This window comes from Microcaecilia unicolor, chromosome 13 (genome assembly GCF_901765095.1).
Source record: "Microcaecilia unicolor chromosome 13, aMicUni1.1, whole genome shotgun sequence".
Classification (NCBI taxonomy): domain Eukaryota; kingdom Metazoa; phylum Chordata; class Amphibia; order Gymnophiona; family Siphonopidae; genus Microcaecilia; species Microcaecilia unicolor.
The window spans coordinates 61,867,352-61,886,338 of NC_044043.1; the positions used below are offsets into that span (position 1 = coordinate 61,867,352).

General features: G+C 44.2%; 1 protein-coding gene across 1 annotated transcript in view; it reads right to left on the reverse strand.

Annotated features, from left to right (window-relative positions):
- Positions 1 to 10,841: 10,841 nt before the first annotated feature.
- Positions 10,842 to 18,987, reverse strand: part of SERPINF2 (serpin family F member 2) — a 40,036-nt gene continuing 31,890 nt past the window's right edge. The window contains exons 7-10 of the mRNA XM_030222140.1: positions 16,907 to 17,110; positions 14,358 to 14,494; positions 12,973 to 13,177; positions 10,842 to 11,740 (exon numbers count right to left, since the gene is read on the reverse strand). Coding sequence (XP_030078000.1) covers positions 11,397 to 11,740; positions 12,973 to 13,177; positions 14,358 to 14,494; positions 16,907 to 17,110 — 890 coding nt within the window. The 3' untranslated portion in view covers positions 10,842 to 11,396. The remainder of the gene's footprint in view (positions 11,741 to 12,972; positions 13,178 to 14,357; positions 14,495 to 16,906; positions 17,111 to 18,987) is intronic.

The window sequence follows — 18,987 nt, forward strand, 5'->3', positions numbered from 1 at the left end:
TTAGGTAGTGCAACAAAGAAGGGCTCTGCTGCCATGGCAAAACCTACTCCACCTCAGAGATGACAGGGTTTGCAGAGCATTGGGGAGGAATGGCTTGCAGGCTCCCAAACCCCCTCAGAGATGGCTAGGGTAGTCTACTGCCCCCCAACCTCCCCAGACAACCCCCCTCCCCCTTTGACAGAGGGCTAGAGAACCAGCCCCCCTGTACCTTGAAGATGAAGGAGGGAGTTGCACTCTCTCCTCCTTTTAGTGCTACCTGCAAAATGGCAGCACCGTGCCCTGCCCAGTGCATCCTGGGATACGCTGGGCAGAGCTTCCCTACCATACAAGGCAATTTCTTATATGGTAAGGAAGCCCTGCTTAGCACATCCCAGGATGCACTGGGCAGGGTAGGATGACACTATTTTGGAGTTGGCATTGGAAGGAGGAGGGAGTGCTACTCCCTCCTCTGTTTTCAAGGTATTGTGGGGGAGGAGGTTTGGGGGTGCTAACCTCAAACCCTCTCTGTCTGATGGGGTTGGGGGGGTCTGGAGGTCCACTGGACCTCCAGCCCCTTGCATTGATATGTTTGACAGATCCAGACTTTTTTTTATTTTTTGACAGCCTGGACCTGTCAAACAACTTCTGTGGGAGGATTGTGCCTTGACATGCCCAGGCACAATCCTCCTGCTAAAGTATCTCCTTGATCAAAGCTAATAATGCACATAAATTTTAATGCTATTAGCTTTGATCATAGTGGCGTTATTTCCCTGCACTGTTCTGGCGTTAATTTTATAGCACTGTTTGGGGAGGGGGGGAGGGAGGGATAAGGGGAGGATGTTTTCTGAGAAAAAAAAAGGTAATAAAGTTATTGAAGTCTGCAAAGGTTTAGTTTAGATGCAAAGGTGTGGAAGTGAAATGTATCACAAGGCAATATCTTTTGTCAGGGTTTCCATGTAACAATATGTTGACAGTTTGTTTAAAACATTATGTTGTTAAGATTGAAAGCTGAATAAAGACTTCTTACAAATAAAAAAAAAATTTTATAGCAGGGAAATTGATCATCGGGACTTGAGTTCACCAAAGGAGCTGTTTCTATTTCTTTGGTTTTGCACTGTATTTAGAGTCTGGCTTCTTGAGGTTCAGTTTCATTTCTGTCTACATATTTTTATTTTAGAGTGTGATTACTTATTCTATACTTGACGAGGGTCTACTTATGTTCATGTATGAAAATGGCTTGGGATTCTGTTAGCATTGAGTGTCTGTAGGACTGATTTCTACTAATCTAGCTTGTTTAGTTTTCCAGTAGGTATACTGATGTTCTTCTACCCACTGCAATGTTTGTGATGATGTGTTTTCCTAGGAATGCCCTTGTGTGACTCCTGGAGGTTAGCGTTATGTTATGTTATGTTATGTTATGTTATGTTATGGTAGAATTGCTGTATAGGTCCTGAGTGATTTTGTAAGGTTTTGTATTTCTTCACAGTATGCCTGGTACTGGATTTTGGATTTCGATTTAGTTCATGCTTTTTTCAATTGTTGGGCGAGGCACCTCAGGCCATAGTGGTGGAGTTTGCTCATCTGAGCTAAATAAATGTGACATCAAACAATGAAAGGGTTCCTTGTCCTCCTGTCTCTAGGACTCTTACTGTAGGCCTTTCTCGAGATGACTCTGTGCCCCTCAGAGATCCATAAATGTATCCATAGGACCAACCACAAGAGTATTGATGGTCTCTGAGAGATAGACCTTCACTCTGCTTACCAATCGGGAAAGGCAAATCTCTCATAATGGAACAGAGGCTCTGGAGTGAAGAGGCATAGGATGAAGGATGAGCTCAGGAGTAATCTAAGGAAATACTTCTTTATGGAAAGGTTGATGAATGTGTGGAATAGCCTTCTGGTAAAGGTGGTGGAGACAAAGAATATCTGAATCCAAGAAAACATGAGACTAGCACATATGATCTCTAAGGGAGAGGAAAGTATAGCAGATGGTATGATTGAGCAGACCGGATGGGCCATATGGTATTTATCTGCTGTCATTTTCTCTGTTTCTGTGACCTGGCAGAAAACCATGACTGCAAATGTCCATGCAGTGGGTGGTGTGGGAGGGATGTAAAGCATAGCAAGCTTCCAGTCTGCAGTTATAGCTATCTATTTCAAACTTTTAATAATACTGTGTGGGTGACCTGTCAGTCAATTGAATGCATAGAAAGATTAATAAAATAATAATATAAAGTGATATATTTTTATTGGAATAACGTAATCATTTTTGGCTAGCTTTCAGGAGCAAACATCCCTTTCATTAGATCTGAACATGACTAGGTCAAAAAAACAGATAGTACTTGCCAATACAAGTGAATAATAGATCATATTACAATGATAGTATGAAAGAGAAAGGGGATCAATTTGTTAGAGTGGTAAGAAGATGACAGTTGTCTAGTAGCCAGTTAAAAAAAAAAATCCAAGTCATTGTTAAGTCCTTTGACTTATTTTCATCTCTTTCCCCCAGTCCACAATTCTGAGTTTCTGAGATCCTACTTGGAGCAGGCTCACAATTCCTACAGTCCCAGTTTTTCCCAGCAGGAGGTGCTATAAGGAATGAGACAGAAGACTGGCTGATGGGAAGATCCCAACCCCTGCAGTTCCAGCCCCTACCAGTAGAGGGCACTGCAGGAGAAGAGTTGGAAGGAGCTTTCAATTCATTCCTGGCAACTGAGATAAATGAGTGCAAATGGCTTAGTACAGTATATGCAAATCAGTCATTAACTATTACTAGAATAAAACTTGTTCTCTCCTGCCCACTCCTTGGGCTTCTGCTACTACAGGTCCTAAATCCTTGTTTCTCAGTGAAAAAAAGCCCACTTCCTCATTGTGAATGTTATGAAGAAAACCATTAAAGATCACAGGCCTCTGCAATATGAAATCACTTGATTAGAACCGCTGATGGCTGTCATGGAAGAATTAGATTGAGAGTCCAAGCAGCAGTAGTAATCAGAGCAATGAGGCTGGTGATTTGCGTCCTGAGAGTTCTAAACTTAAATGTAACTTTAAGTAAACATGAGATGGTCTACCTGGGACAAGAAAAACAGAGGTTTAGCAATTCACAACCAGAGGATTTAAAGCTACAAAGAGCTATAATTTACAAAGAATTGGGAAGGTTAAATGTCTTCATTTTCCTTTCTGGAGATCTTTAATTAAGACAGGCTTTCTGTTGATTACAAGTTGCAATACAAACACTCTCCGATTGCAGAGTGAATAGTTCCCAGCTGTGCTTGAGGATCCCTCTTGTCTCTGCTGTGCAGCTGTGATTAAGAGGCTAAATTTTGGAAGCAAATGATAGTGGTCTGGAAAAAGTTACTTATGTAAATAAACTGATTCTCCTCTGTCATCTAATGTTAACAACCACCTTCACCTCACAAAAGAAGCAGAACTTCCACTTGTAGGTGGGAAGGCGCCACATGAAGGTGAGAAAGTACTTCTATTACTTAGGTCTACTGTAGGTGGTGCATAGACATTTTTTTTTTTGCTTCTTCCTCCCTCCCCATTTTGTTTTTATTTAGTTTTATTTAAAATGTTTATTGCCTTTTCATAATTCAAAGTGAGGCACAATATAACACATATCAAAAACAAATATAAAAACATAACAGACAATTTTACATCAAAGCATAGGCACAATTGTAGATCATAGCCGTCATCATTGCCAGTAACAAAGTTGCACGGCATAACTGCTCACATATCAGCAAAAAGTTCCTAGATTTAAAATTAAAAAGGCAAAATAAATGCATTAAATTTTATAAAGAAACAAAACAAAATGTTGGGATCAGTTGCTGCCACAAAATTACACACACACTTTATTAATTCCTTCTGGTCCCTACCCTAATTCTCCATCCCCTCTTACTGTATTGCTATCTCTTTTTGTAGCACAGCCAATCCCTGGTTGTTCTACACTGCCAGGTTGACATTTACAGATGACACTGGCATCATTGTTGGAGAAGATACCTGCTGTATCTGAATGTATACCACTTTGATAGCTTTTGGGCTTGCAGGCAGTATATAATAAATAAATATTATTCTTTCCCTGCAATAAAATGGTGCTGGCCTGGCATCATCCTAAGATTTTTAAATGAAACCAAAATAATTTTGTTTGTGTTTCATGCATCTCATCATTGATATGTTGTGTTTCATGCATCTCCTCAAAAGATATAGTGGAATTAGAAAAGGTACAGAGAAGGGCGACGAAAATGATAAAGGGGATGGGACGACTTCCCTATGAGGAAAAATTGAAGCAGCTAGGGGGTCTGTAAAATAATAAGTGTAGTGGAACAGGTAGACATGAATAGTTTGTTTACTCTTTCCAAAAATACTAGGACTAGGGGGCATGCAATGAAGCTACAATGTAGTAAATTTAAAACGAATTTCAGAAAATGTTTCTTCATTCAACATGTAAAACTCTGGAATTCTTTGCCAGAAAATGTGGTAAAGGCGGCTAGCTTAGCGGGGTTTAAAAAAGATTTGGACGGCTTCCTAAAGCAAAAGCCCATTGACCATTAAAATGATGGGGAAAATCCACTGCTTATTTCTGGGATAAGCAGCATAAAATGTTTTGAACTTTTTTGGGATCTTGCAGGGTATTTGTGACCTGGATTGGCCACTGTTGGAAACAGGACACTGGACTTAATGGACCTTTGGTCTGTCCCAGTGTGGCAAAACTTATGTACTTATGTTTCAGTATATGAAAAGGGAACTTTAAAACAATCCAGGAACTTAAGACTTCTGAAATTAAAATGGCCAGATATTGTGAAAATAAAAGAAAGGACTTAACAGAGACATTCTACTGCCTGTGACTTTCTGATTGTCAATCCATCTCTCTCTCCTCACCACCCCCCCCCCCCCCCCCCCCGATTACACACACACACACACACTCTCTCTCTCTCTCTCTCTCTCTCTCTCTCTCTCTCTCTCTCTCTCTCGCTTCAAACTATCATGGAATGCTTTTATGATTCATTTATTAGCTGTGTTTCGCTTAAGCAATAGCAACTGTCAGGGAAGGTATATCCATCTGTATGCATCTGTTTGCAAATGCACAGATAGGGAGAATGCTGAGAAAAACATGGTACAGGGTGATCCAGGTGCAGCAGCTAAATACCCTAAGACAGGGGTTCTCAACCCAATTCAGTCAGGTTTTCAGGATAACCACAATGAATATGCATGAGATAAATTTGCATAGAATGGGAGTAGTGCATGTAAATCTATCTCATGCATATTCAGTATGGGTATCCTGAAAACCCGGCTGGTTAGGTGTGTTCCAAGGAATGGGTTGAGAACCTCTGCCCTAAGAGGAGCACATTGCTGAAGGACGAATGGTGGCCCAACCCCCACCAGCACAAGAAGAGCAGTGTTGCAACCACCGCAGCAAAGACTAATCTATTGGAGATACCTGCAAGGAATAGGAAGGGAATGAGTAGAAACAGTACAATATTCCAGTATTGACATATTTCATGGCTGTCCCAAGGCTATCCAAAATCCTAGCTGATCCTTCAGCCATATAGTCTTCCCCAGGGTTCATGGCCATGCTCTCCCATCCCTCTCTACCTCCCCCCTGTAGTCCAGCATCACTGAAAGCTTCTGTTGCTGATCTCCAATGTATTCAGCATCTCATTTCCCCTTTTCTACAGCCTCCATCCCATAGTCCAACATCTCCCCTTTCCTTCCCTTCCTTTCCCTACCTACTCTACTCATGGTATGCAGCATCTCCCCTTCAATTCTTTTACCTGTCTGTGTGTCCACCATTTCCCCTTCTCTTCCTTACCTCCATGAAATTCAGTGTTTCCCCTTCCAACCCTTACCCCCATCCAGCATTTCCTGGCCCATCTAGCATCTTTCTTTCCTTTGCCTACCCCCAAGGTGTGTAGCATCTCATTTTCCCTTTCCAACTCTCCCTCCCCCATGTCTAATATTTTCCCTTCCATTCTGTTCCCTACCCCCATGTCTAATATTTCCCCTTCCATTCCCTAACCCCATCCAGCATCTCCCCTTACCTACCCTTCCCATAGTCCAGCATCTCCTCTTTCCCTTCCCTAGCCCCCCACCCTCACTCCCATTCCCACTCCAAGGTGTCCATCTCATCTCCCTTTCTGTATCCCCCATTTTCACTACCTTCCTTTCCCTTCCCTACCCCCATCCACTATTTCCCCTTCTATTCCTTACCCCATGCAGCTTCTCCCCTGTCCTTGCCTACCCCTCCCATAGTCCAGTATCTCCTCTTCCTTTCCCTAGCCCTCCCCCTCACCTCAAGGTGTTCAGCATTTCATCTTCCTTCCTCTCCCTACCTTCACATTGTCCAACATCTTTCCTTCCCTTCCCCAACCCCACCCAAGCTATCTAACATCTCATCTCCCCCATTCTTTTCCTGCTGCTGCCACTGCAACTCTACCTCTATCCTCTGACCTCCACTTAAGGCTGCTGCTGCAAAATGAAATCCAGCAACGTGCAGAGCTGGAGCATAGGCCTGCCACATCCTGTCCCCTCTGATGAAAACTTCTTGTCAGAGAAGGCAGGATTAACAGGTCTGTGCTGAAAGTCCTATGTCACACTGACAGCATTTAAGTTCTATTGCCTTGCCTTATGGATGCCATACCACCACCACTCCCCCCCCCCCCCCCCCCCCCAAAAAAAAAAAAAAAACTTCTGCTGCCTTCCTTTGTGACGAAATGCATCCCTGGTCACAAAAGCCAAAATTACCAGTTTGGTTGCCTGGGTGCGTTTTGCCATTTTAAGCCAGACCAAAGCTTCTCTTGGGCCTGTTGTGCCCTGAAGAAGTGTATTTGGGGGTATTCCACTAATTTCTGATTGGAAGTACTCTACTTTCCATTTCCTGACTCAATGTAATGATTTTTCCAGTTGGACAGCCCCCAAAACAGGGTATCTTAGAGAAGCTGTTCACTATGAGCAATAAAGTTTCTTTTCAAACATATAGCTTTGCTTTGTGCCATCTCTCCACTACTACTACTACTTGACATTTCTAGAGCGCTACTAGGGTTACGCAGCGCTGTACAGTTTAACAAAGAAGGACAGTCCCTGCTCAAAGGAGCTTACAATCTAAAGGACGAAATGTCAAATTGCGGCAGTCTAGATTTCCTGAATAGGTGCCGAAGGCGATATTGAAGAGGTGGGCTTTGAGCAAGGATTTGAAGATGGGCAGGGAGGGGGCCTAGCGTATGGGCTCAGGGAGTTTATTCCAAGCATAGGGTGAGGCAAGGCAGAAAGGGCGAAGCCTGGAGTTGGCGGTGGTGGAGAAGGGTACTGAAAGGAGTGATTTATCTAGAGAGCGGAGGTTACAGGTAGGAACGTAAGGGGAGACGAGGGTAGAAAGGTAAGGAGGGGCTGCAGATTGAGAAATTCAGAAAGAATTATCTTTTTACACTGCATTCAACTGAAGTTTCCCAAAAAAAGATTCATAACAACTATATGGACCTACAGTCACTGTACAACAATATTAATTCCATTTCATCTGTATATAATTGTGCTTCTGAAATAATTTGTTTTCAGAGTTAGGAAGTGGATTGGTCTGGAGTGGAGTGGACACCTCGAGTATTGTGTCCAATTCTGGTCGCCACATCTCAAAAAAGATATAAAGGAATTAGAGAAGGTGCAGAGAAGGGCAATGAAAATGATAAAGGGAATAATGGAACGACTTCTCTATGAGGAAAGGCTGAGAAGGTTAGGGCTCTTCAGCTTGGAGAAAAGGTGGCTGAGGGGGTGATATGATAGAAGTCTACAAGACAATGAGCGGAGTAGAGCGGACAGATGTGAAGCGTTTGTTTACACTTTCAAACAACAACAAAACCAGGGGACACAAGATGAAGCTAGAATATGGTAGATTTAAAACAAATAGGAGAAAGTTTTTATTTACTCAGCGTGTAGTTAGACTCTGGAACTCGTTGCCGGAGAATGTAGTGACAGCAGCTGGCCTTATGGAATTTAAAGGGGGTTTGGACAGATTCCTGAGGGAAAAGTCCATTGAACATTATTATTTTTTTTTTTTTGGGGGGGGGGGGGGGTTTGCCGGGGTCTTGAAGCCTGGATTGGCTGCTGTCGGAGACAGGATGCTGGGCTTGATGGACCCTTGGTCTTTTCCCAGTATGGCGGTGCTTATGTACTTATGAGGAGTGGCCTAGTGGTTAGAGCACCGGTCTTGCAATCCAGAGGTGGCCAGTTCAAATCCTGCTGCTGCTCCTTGTGATCTTGGGCAAGTCAATTAACCCTCCATTGCCTCCAGTACAAACTTAGATTGTGAGTCCTCCTGGGACATAGAAATATCCAGTATACCTGAATGTAACTCACCTTGAGCAACTACTGGAAAAGGTGTGAGCAAAATCTAAATTAATAATAACATGTGAAGTTAAATCTTTGTATAGAGACTCCTAAGGTTCTTCATGTGTGGAGGGCAAAGACTTCTAGTGGTATTATTAACTTGTATGCCACCCAGTTTTTCTAGAAATTGGGAGGTAACAGTGAATATTAATTAACTAGATTTGCATGCAATACAGGCAGTGCGTGCAAATCTAACTCATGAATATTAATTGCAGATATCCTGAAAACCCGACTGGTTGTGGTCCCCCCCCCCCCCCCCCCGACTGGTTGTGGTCCCCCCCCCCCCCCCCCCCCCCCCACAAGACAGGTTTGGGAACCATTGCCAAAGGCAGTTTCCTGCTGCACAGCAGTCTATCTAGGTCTGCTGCAATGGCTTAGCCAGCCAGTATGGTGACATGGTTTGCATAGGCCTCCATACTTCACAGCGACTACATCTAACTGGGCCAACATCAGTTAAGTAGACTGAGTCAGGGACAAGAGAAGACCTCTGAAGGAAGGAGGTAAAATACTTTCCTACAGATCCAGGAAGTGAAGAGGAGGATAGGGAGGAGAGCACCAGGAGCTAAGAAAAAGGATTCTACCAGAAAGAAGTGCCTGCAGCCACATTTGCATCCAGCATCCCAAAAATGGCAAGGCATTGGATCAAGGAGGACCCAGAATTCAAAATAAGAAGCACCTTCCTATGTGTGGGACCTGCCTGCCACGAAGAAGAAGAAAACGTGGAGAATGCTGGGAGTCTTAGCTTAGGGAGAGAATAAGAAGAACTTTCCTATACCTATAAGCACAGGGGAAAGAATAAAGTGAACTGTAATTTTACCATTTTTATACTCTGCATTTTGATTAATTCTTATTAGTATTTTGATTAAAGACTTTCATCAAACTTTATTTATTCAGAACAAACCCTGTTTTGGGAAATGGAAGTACTGTGGCAGAGAAGAGAGAACCCAGGGATCAACGGCCTCCCAGAAGTCTATGTACCATGGGCAGTAGACCTAAACAGCCAGTCTAACCCCTATAAAATACCCCGGGCATCCCCACACACATTAATCCATGCCCAGCAAGGTACCACAGACTCTGGGAATACATGTTTTTAGCTTCTTTAAACTATTCAGCAATAGAGCAAGGAAAGAAAAGTGAAAAGATAACATTGGGAGAGTCAGGTTAAAAGATTACTGGGATTAAAAAAAAAAAAAGAGGCAAGATCAGTATAAGGAAAAGGAACTACCCAGTGAAAGAAAGCAACATTAGTTCCTTGGTGTGTTAAAGCACCACAGAAAACCATCCTGTCCTTTACCTGCTCTTTCCATCTCATCAGGGCCAGTTTTACCTATGGGCAAAAGTAGCCAGTGCCCCGGGACATGCATAACCCCCCCCCCCCCCCCCCCCCCCCCCCCCCCCCCCCACATTCTGGAACACACTCCAGAAAGGCTTCACTTCATGCAGGAAACAAGTGAAAGATTGGCTTGTCTCCCAAGCCTTTAATGAAACAACTAACTAGCTAGTCATATACATATGACTAATACCAGCTTCCACTTCTATTCTGGCTGAGATCATTTTATATACCTTTGTTAACTTTATGTGCATGTTATCCTTGTTAATCACCTTTATCTCTATCTAAGTCCTGTTATTACTCTTATCTGTCTACGTGTTCCATCTCCAGTTACACACTATGCTGTCTATTAAGATGTTTTAATGTGTATTGTGTTGACATTGTAAGTAGCATACTATGCCATACTGTGTACTGTTGTTTGAATATTTTTACTGTTCTAATTGTATGTTGCCTATGTTCAGCTTACTCTTTCATAAAGGTAGTATACAAATAAATAAATAAATACATGAATAACAGGGAGTTCATAAGTAAAAGTAGCTATGAGGTAGTAAGTGTCTGCTTATCCAAAATCAAAACAAAACTATTTGACACCTTTAGATTGGGTTCTTCTGTATCCTACAAAGCAAACCATTTAGAGATGATTGTCTTGGTAAGTGAGTCAGTATTTACTGAAAGGGCAATAAAACAAAAAATAGAAGCAACCCTGCACCATGACCTGAGGAAGGGAGTATAACTCCCAAAAGTTAGTCAAGAATCATTAAATTAAGTCAGTACCTTTATAGTTTTGTTGACTTCTTTTCAAACTCTATAGTGCAAGGGTAGACAACCTGTGGTCTGCCACTTAATTTTATGCAACCTGCGAGACCATAGGAAGTATACACAGAAAGTGTCATTAACCAGAGTTTTGATTATTTTAAATACTGCATTTCACAAATATTTTTCAGAATAGCCATTCTAGCCATTTGTTTCCACCATTTTTAGTTAAATTTTTACATATTTATCAAAGAATGTCAAAGGAGCTCTGTGCGTTTTTGTGCTAACATTTACATAATGTTGCAGCCCACAAGGAAAAGTGCCAACATTCATGCAGCCCTCTGTGTATAAAGGTTGTCCACCCCCGCTTTAGTGAAACCAGAGTTGAGAATAACCACGGAAGCCATTCGCCTTTACTGTTTTAATTCTTCATCTTTCAGCAACTACAAAATTACTGAAAAAGTTGCAACAATGATACAGATATCAACAAACGTCAGGGAGATACAGTGGAATAATAGATACAGCAAAAAGAGAACTGAGACTGTCTGAAACACACCACTGGAAAGCAGAAACTTGAGAGCCGAACTGCTGCATTTCTGTGGGCTGCCAAAATGGAAACAGGCTCCACTGCTGGCTTGTGCGAGAAGCTATTGCCTGCCATTATAGATTCCTCTACCCTTCTCCAGAAATTTAAAATAAATCATAAAAGCAGACAACAAATAAAACAGAGGCAAACAATGGCCAGCTTACAGTGAGAAGCCTCAAGTGCATTTGGTGGTTCTCTGTATAAATATTACTAGCACTCAGTCGTTGCTCCAATCATGAAGGAATACACGGTGTTGAAGAGATAAGACTTAGGGTAGTCTCGGGAGAGAGGTCAGAACAGACGTTCTCTGGAGAAATTGAGATGCAAAGGTGATCTCTGAAGACAGATGGAACGCTAGAGACATACATTTCTGGTTTATTTAGGGTCAATACCTTTCACAAAGTGCTTGAGATCTGGGGAGTCCTCCAGCTCTGTCCTTTTTACAGATGAATTTGGGTTTGGATTTGTGTTTGGCTTTGGGTTTCGAACTTGCCCCAGAAACAGTGGGAAACCTGTTGTTTCGTGGTAGAGGAAGAAGATGAAAGGCCGATTTATGCTGAAGGTCAAGAATGAGCGAAACATCAGCACTCCAGTGACAGCAGAGGCCTCCACACCATCTTCCTTTAGCTCTAGCGTGGTCTGGTGCTGGATGCTGGACACAAGCAAAGTCTCGTCGGAGATCTTGTGGAAATCTGGCTGGGAGAACAGCTCTCCAAGGCCTGAAACAGAATCACAGTATCAGTCAGAGTGCAGATGCAGGCGTGACTGTGCTGTACTGTCCAGCTATAAACGGGTATGTTTTATGTCACATCCCTTTTCTCTGATGTTTCCAGAAGAATGAGGTGGAGACAACTGAGGAGATGCTCAGGGTAATGTTAATGTGGCTACATATATACCTTAGTAAAGCTGAATAAATTAAATAAAATGAAATTATAAAAAGGGGGAGTTGGAATGTCCTGGCCTAAGACAGAAGGATCACACTACACCACTTCCATTGTAGTCTCCGTCATTTTCATGCAAAGCAGCAAGCTTAGGAAGAAGTGTCTGCATGTGACAACAAGCAAAAAGCAACTCTAAAACTCCCCCAGTCTCACTTGCTTCCTTGTCATGGGTAATAAATTGGGATGGGCCACTGGCCTGTCAATTTTTCTTCCACACAGTTTCAGCAGCCAGGGTTTTTGCCTGCTCCCCAAAGAGTGTTCTGCTGCCCAAAGTACTTAATGCACAAGCCTTTCAGCACCAGAATGCATGTACACAAATGTGCAGAGGAAACATGTCATTATTACGTACACACATATATATGGAGTGGAGGAGTAGCCTAGTGGTTAGAGTGCTGGGCTGGCATCCAAGGAAAGCCCAGTCCAACTCCCACTACTGCTCTTTGTGATTTTGAGCAAATCACTTAACATTAGAGTGTGAACCTAGTGTTGAATGACATGGGGACAAAGTTTGTCCCCACCCCGTCCCCGTGGGTTTGTCTCCATCCCCACCCTGTCCCCACAGGTTCTGTCTCCGTCCCCGCCCCATCCCCGCAGGTTCTGTCCCCGTCCCTGTGGGCTCTGTCCTCATCTACAGAAGCCTTGAGCATTTATGGTTTTATATTTAAATCTTTTTATTAAAGTATAAAAAGGAACAATATGCTGTTCAACTGTTGTGTATAAATTCAAATAGAAAACAATAATAACAATGAGCAGCTATAATAACCCTCCTTCCCACCACCACCCTCTACCCTTCCAACTAGAAAATGACATGGGGACAAAGTTTGTCATCATCCCTGTGGGCTCTGTCCCCATTCCTTCCTCGTCCCCGTAGGATCTGTCCCTGTCCCCGTAGGATCTGTCCCTGTCCCCGTCCCCGTGTCATTCTCTACCTAGTGTACCTGAATGTAGCTCACCATGAGCTAAACCCAAATAAATAACTAGAAATATAGTACTTCTGAAAGTGTGGTTACCCATTCTGGTGAGTGCATGGTTAAGCTCCAGCTGGAATTCCAGAACCAATTTGGGTATTTTTACCAGGGTGGGCATCTCTCTAGGAAAGCGGCTGAACAGTTCTGTGTAGTTGAGGCTCCTGAGTACACTTAAGGCATCCCACTCATAAGTGTTTGGCATGATGACAACAAAACTTATGTTTCCTTTGAAGGGAAACCTGGCAATCTGAAAACAAAGAAATGATGAGAGAGGCTGGAGCTGAGCACAGAGCAATAGAGAAGAGACAATTTTGAAACTTGTCTACTGATTCTTCAGTCTCTCATTTAAACAGCAAGCTAACTCAACTGAACTGAAGAAAACTACTTCTTGATTAATGCAAGGAGGAGTAGACCCAAGACACAGTGAGACTGGCCTCCTGATGTTACACACACATAAACACACACACACACACACACACACACACACATCCCAGAAGGAGAAGGAGCCTCAGTCAGAACAGCCAAATTCTGGATTTCCAGATCCATCTCAAACATCTTTCAAGTGAAAATCAAGCCCAACTGCTCTAATTTGAATCATGTAACACAGAAAGTCACAGACTCCTGTTGTTTGTGTGTCACCATGACTGACCCCAGATGGATGCTCGCTGTGTGTGTGTCGCTGTGATTGTCCACATAGACTCAATCCCTGTTAGATGCTATGTGTGTGCATCACTGACCCCATAGAGATAGACTCTGTGTGTGACAGTGTCCTGATCCTAGGCAAAAGGTGGCTGTATGAGTTGCACTCAGTAGGGCAGCAGTCACTAACAGCAAGAAATGACTCAAACAAAAAGGAATGCCTTAAAAGAGTATTTGGGAAAACCCAAGATAGGAAATTAGCAAAGAAAGTGTGACTAAGCAGGCTACACCTGTTTGAGAGTGAGAGAGAGGGTGTTTATGGGACAGGGATGAGTTAGGAGTTTATTTGTAAATGAGGCTATAATTGCATATATTGTAAACTGCTTTGACTGACTTTTAGCCATATTGGTGGTATATACATTTGAATGCAGTTAAGCAAAAGGCAACCAGCCCCTATCCCTTCTCCTCCTCAACCCCCTACCCATTCAACCCCCATCCCAAGCCCATATTCTTGTCAACAAAATATATTTAAATCAACCAGATAGAATTAAGACAGGGCTATCACTGTTGTATCCTTACCAGCATGTTACAAAACAACCTGTCATAAACTATAAATGTAAAATATAATCCATGTTTAACTGTACATATAACCCAATAAAAAGAATGTTGGCAGATAAAGGCTAAAGACACCTGCCATAGCTTGCAGGCTTTTATGAAGGAGGTAATGGTTACCCTATGGTTATGTCATTAGAATTGCATAGCCCTTCCCTCCCAACAGGATTGGTTACCTCCAAATTATTCAATGGGTACCAGCTGAGAGGATACTGCTGAGCATTCATCATTTCTACTGTAACCACATCCTGCTCATTCAGATGAAACATGTCCTGTGTAGTTAAGCTGGGATCAAATTTATTCCTCCAAAGTCCTTTCCAAATATAAAAAATTCAACATTCAGAGAAAGAATGGCAGCAAGAAACACTAAATTTTCATTCTTTGTGCCCCCCCCCCCCCCACCAGGGCTGCCGAGAGGGGGGACAGGGGGGACAAAATGCCCCGGGCCTGGTGCCGGAGTCCCACCCGCCCTCCGTCATCGGGACCCTCGTGCCTCCAGGGACCCCACGGCGCTTCCTGGTGCTCCCTGCCACATCGTTGCAACGCTCAGCTTCATTCTTTCCAGCCGCCCTGCATTTAAAAAGTTGCAGCGGCGGCGAAAAAGCAGGCTTGCCTCTCCTTTAAGCCCTTCCCCTTCTCTCTCAGCGTGCACTGATTCAATTTCCGGTTTCCACAAAGGTGGCACAGTGCACGCTGAGAGAGAAGGGGAAGGGCTTAAAGGAGAGGTGACCATGCTTTTTCGCCACCGCTGCAACGTTTTAAATGCAGGGTGGCTGAAGGAAGGGAAGGCTGTGGTGGAAAACTGAGGGCACAGCTGGGGCTGGGATGAGTCACTGGACATGGAGGAGAAGGGAGGGGAGGACAGGGAGCAAAGGAGAATCACTGGGGATGGGTAGGGAGGGCAGGGGAGCGAGGAGAGTTGCTATGGATGGATGGAGGGGATGGTAGGAGAAATGCTGGACATGGATGGAAGTGAGGGAAGGAGATGCACATGGATGGAGGGGATAGAGGAGAGGGCAGGGGACAGAGGAAAATCACTGGATGTGAATGAGAGGGGAGGACAGGGGGCAAAGGAGAATCTCTGGACATAGATGGGAGGGGAGGGCAAAGGAGAATTGCTGGACATGCATGGGTAGGGAGGGCAGGGGAGAGAGGAGAGTTGCTATGGATGGATGGAGGGGAGGGGAGGAGAAATGCTGGACATGGCTGGAAGTGAGGGAAGACAGGAAGGAGATGCACATGGATGGAGGGGAGAGGAAAAATTCTGGATACAGATGGAGGAGAGGGGAGAGTTGAAATGCTGGATATGGATGGAGGGAATGGATATGGATGGAGGGAAGGGAAGAGAGGACATGAGATGAACATGGATGGAGGGGAGGAGAAAGAGGATAAATGCTGGACATGGATGGAGGAGAGGGAAGAGAGAGGAAGGAGATGCATCCTGACGGAGATGAGGGAAAGGAAAAAGAGGAGAAAAACTGCACATGGCTGGAGAAAATAGGCAAAAGCTGGATCCACTCTATACTTCCTCCAGTCAAGTCCGCGGAGGACCCAGCATTTACCTATGGATGTAGGGCAAGAAATGAAGAAGAAAGGAGGAAAGTAAAGAAATAAATGGAAAGGAAACCTTGGAAGTGGAGTTAAGGGAGCAGTTAGAGAGCAGCAGAATCAGAGACTGGGACCAACATGATCTGAAAAACAGTCACAAGACAACAAAGGTAGAAAAAAAATCATTTTATTTTCATTTTAGTGTTTTGAATATGTCCAATTTAAGAATTTACATCTGCTGTCTTATTTTGCAATGTATAGCAATGTTCTGTTTTTCTGGTATTGTGCTGCATGCAGAATCTGCATGCTAATTTGGTTTCTGTCATTTTGGGTATACTGGAGCGGGGAGGGGTGGGTAGGCCCCAGCGAACTGGTCTGCTCAGCTCCATGCAATTGCTAAGACCATCCCTGTCCGTCGTCGACCGTCTGCCACCGGGCCGGGCCCCCTGCATTGAAATCACAGCGCCTCTCACCTCCATGTGAAAGCGCTGCAGGCAGCAGCAGATCGCCTCCGTTCGAGCTTCCTTCTCTCTCTGTGTCACGCCCTCACGGAAGTTACGCCAGACGAGGGCGGGACACAGGGAGGGAAGGAGGCCGGCGATCTGCTGCTGCCTGCAGCGCTTTCACATGGAGGTGAGAGGCACTGTAATTTCAATGCAGGGGCCCGGCCCAGTGGCGGGCGGGTGGAGGGGGAGCGGCGGCGAACTCGGGGGGGGGGGGGGGCCTTGTCCCGGGCCTGGCCCAGTCTCTCGGTGGCCCTGCCCACCACCACCCCATTCCTTCACAGTACCATCCCCATATCCTCTCCCCCACCCCTGTGGGCTTTCACCTTGATTAGAAACATAGAAAATGTAGGCAGATAAAGACCGTATGGCCTATCCAGTCTGCCTATTCATGCTATCTATTCTCCCGATCACTCCCTTAGAGATCCAATGTACTTGTCTCAAGCTCTCTTGAATTCAGATACTGTTTTCATCTCCACCACTTCCACTGGGATGCCATTCCACAAATTCCCCACCCTTTCCATGAAGTATTTCCTCAGGTTACTTCTACCCCCTATCCTCCATCCCCCACCCCCAGACTGTTTTGCTACATCCTTTCCCCTGCAGACGGTCCCTGTGCTCATGAATAAGCCTTTCACCCAGCCTACACTCTCCTGCAGGGTACAAGTCCTTACCTTTAAAATTCACAGCGTTGAGCAGCAGCAGCACCAGGTCCTCTGGAAGGTAGGATAAGAATTTGGTGATTTTGCCACCTGTCACCTCCTTTACCCACTTGTTTATGGCTTTTAGGTCATCGTCACTCTTCCCAATCAGGTTCACAGGTTTGGCTCCGTAAAAACTTTCAGACCTCTTTAAGAATTTTTCCTTCATCTGGAATCCTACCAACAAGAACCCACTTGAAAGTCATTCTGCTCAGTTATCCTCATCTCCCCTCCTTTACAATCTTATCAATAGTCATGTTTATAAAATAAAAAAAAAGCTATGAAAATGGGTTTTTATGTGTCTGACTATCCAACTCTATCAGGTAAAGTAACTGAGCCAGTTTCAAAGAGGGAGCATCTTTATTGTCTTGACTGGTTGCACTGAACTTTAGAGATGAGTTCTCGTTTGCGATGAAATGTTCACCAATAATAGTACTCACTCTTCTTAAAGAGTGTGCAGTATTCCCCGGATTCTGTATAGGTCGCCCAAAATTGGGTGCACAAATTTGGACGTGAATCACAAATCTGTTAATTGGTGTTAACAAGCACTTAATTGGCATTAATTAGGAGTTACCTGTAGATCTGCCCTATGCCCTAAATTTTATAGCATGCAGTTCCAAAAGGGGAGTGGCCATGGGAGGAGCATGGGTGGGTTAAGAGCATTCCCAGAAATTAGGCGTGATGTTGTAGAATACTTGGATTTGCACATCTAATTAGTTGGACTCGAACATTTACACCAGCCTTTGGCAGGCACAACTGCTCCTGCCCAAATTTAGGCATGAAATCTGCACTAAGCATGTATTCTGTAAAACTTCTCCGTGCAGAGAGCACCCTTTACAGAACATTAGTTTACCACATCCAAAATAGTGGTGACAGATCCATTCAGAGAGATTCTAGTCAAAGTCAAAGCCAGCAGAACCTGTTTCATCTGCTTTGTTTTCCTGTTTCTTGAAGCTCTATCAAGAATCTCAGCATCTGAATTCTAGCCCAATACAGGGTAATGTTCTCAGGAGGGACACGTGAGGGGCTTAACTTTGTCCTGTATGCAAGCTATTTCACTCTGCTACGTCAGCAAGCCTCAACTCAGAGCCCAGGAAATTAGGTCCAAATTTCTAAGAGAAATATATTGTAAACTGCTTTGGTGAACATTTCATCGCAAACGAGAACTCATCTCTAAAGTTCAGTGCAACCAGTCAAGACATTGCTCCATCTTTGAAACTGACTCAGTAATTTTACCTGATAGAGTTGGATAGTCATCACACACACTAACCTTAGGCCAAATGCCAGAACTTTCTCTTCCATAACGTAGAACCAAACCACCAGTATGTCTACTCATCTGCTGTAAGAACATCAAAACTGAAACAGCTACAAGCACACACACAGAGGGGGTCCTTTAGTAATGCTTAGCACATGCTTCCTGCCACGAGCCTCAGAGAAATAACTGTGCACTGCAGCAGTGACCACACACTAAAGCCATTAGTGCTCACCGCTAATAAATGATCCACAGGGTGTCGCATATCAGGCTCCCTCTCCATGGCCAATCAGAAGCAGGGGTGTAGGCAGACAGCAGATTTTGGGTGGGCCTAGGCAAGAAGTGGGTGGGCACCAAATGTTCTCTCCCCCACCCCCACCCCCAAAAAATATCTCCGCTGGTGGGAAAATGCTTCTCTCCAGTCTCCAACTTGGTAGTCTGCAGCAGGCATGCGCTGAAAACTGAGCATGCAAAGGTACCAGTATTGTGGAGAGCAGCATTTTCATTACCATGTGCTACTGTTGGATGGGCCTGAGCCCTAAGTGGGTGGGGCCCGGCCCACCCAGGCCCACCTGTGGCTACGCCACTGATCAGAAGCGCAGACACTCTTTGGCTGCTGCTTCGTGAGACAGCCGCTTAGTGACTAGGTTACAAGAGGAGCAAAGACTCTCTCAGTTTAATCTTCTCCTGACAGCCTAACTGTGCTCTTTGTGGTAATCCAAGAGGCCTAGGCTGTTGTCATTACACTCAACCCTGAATCACAACTAGGTGTAGAAAACATTTTCTGAAAACTTGAGAACCA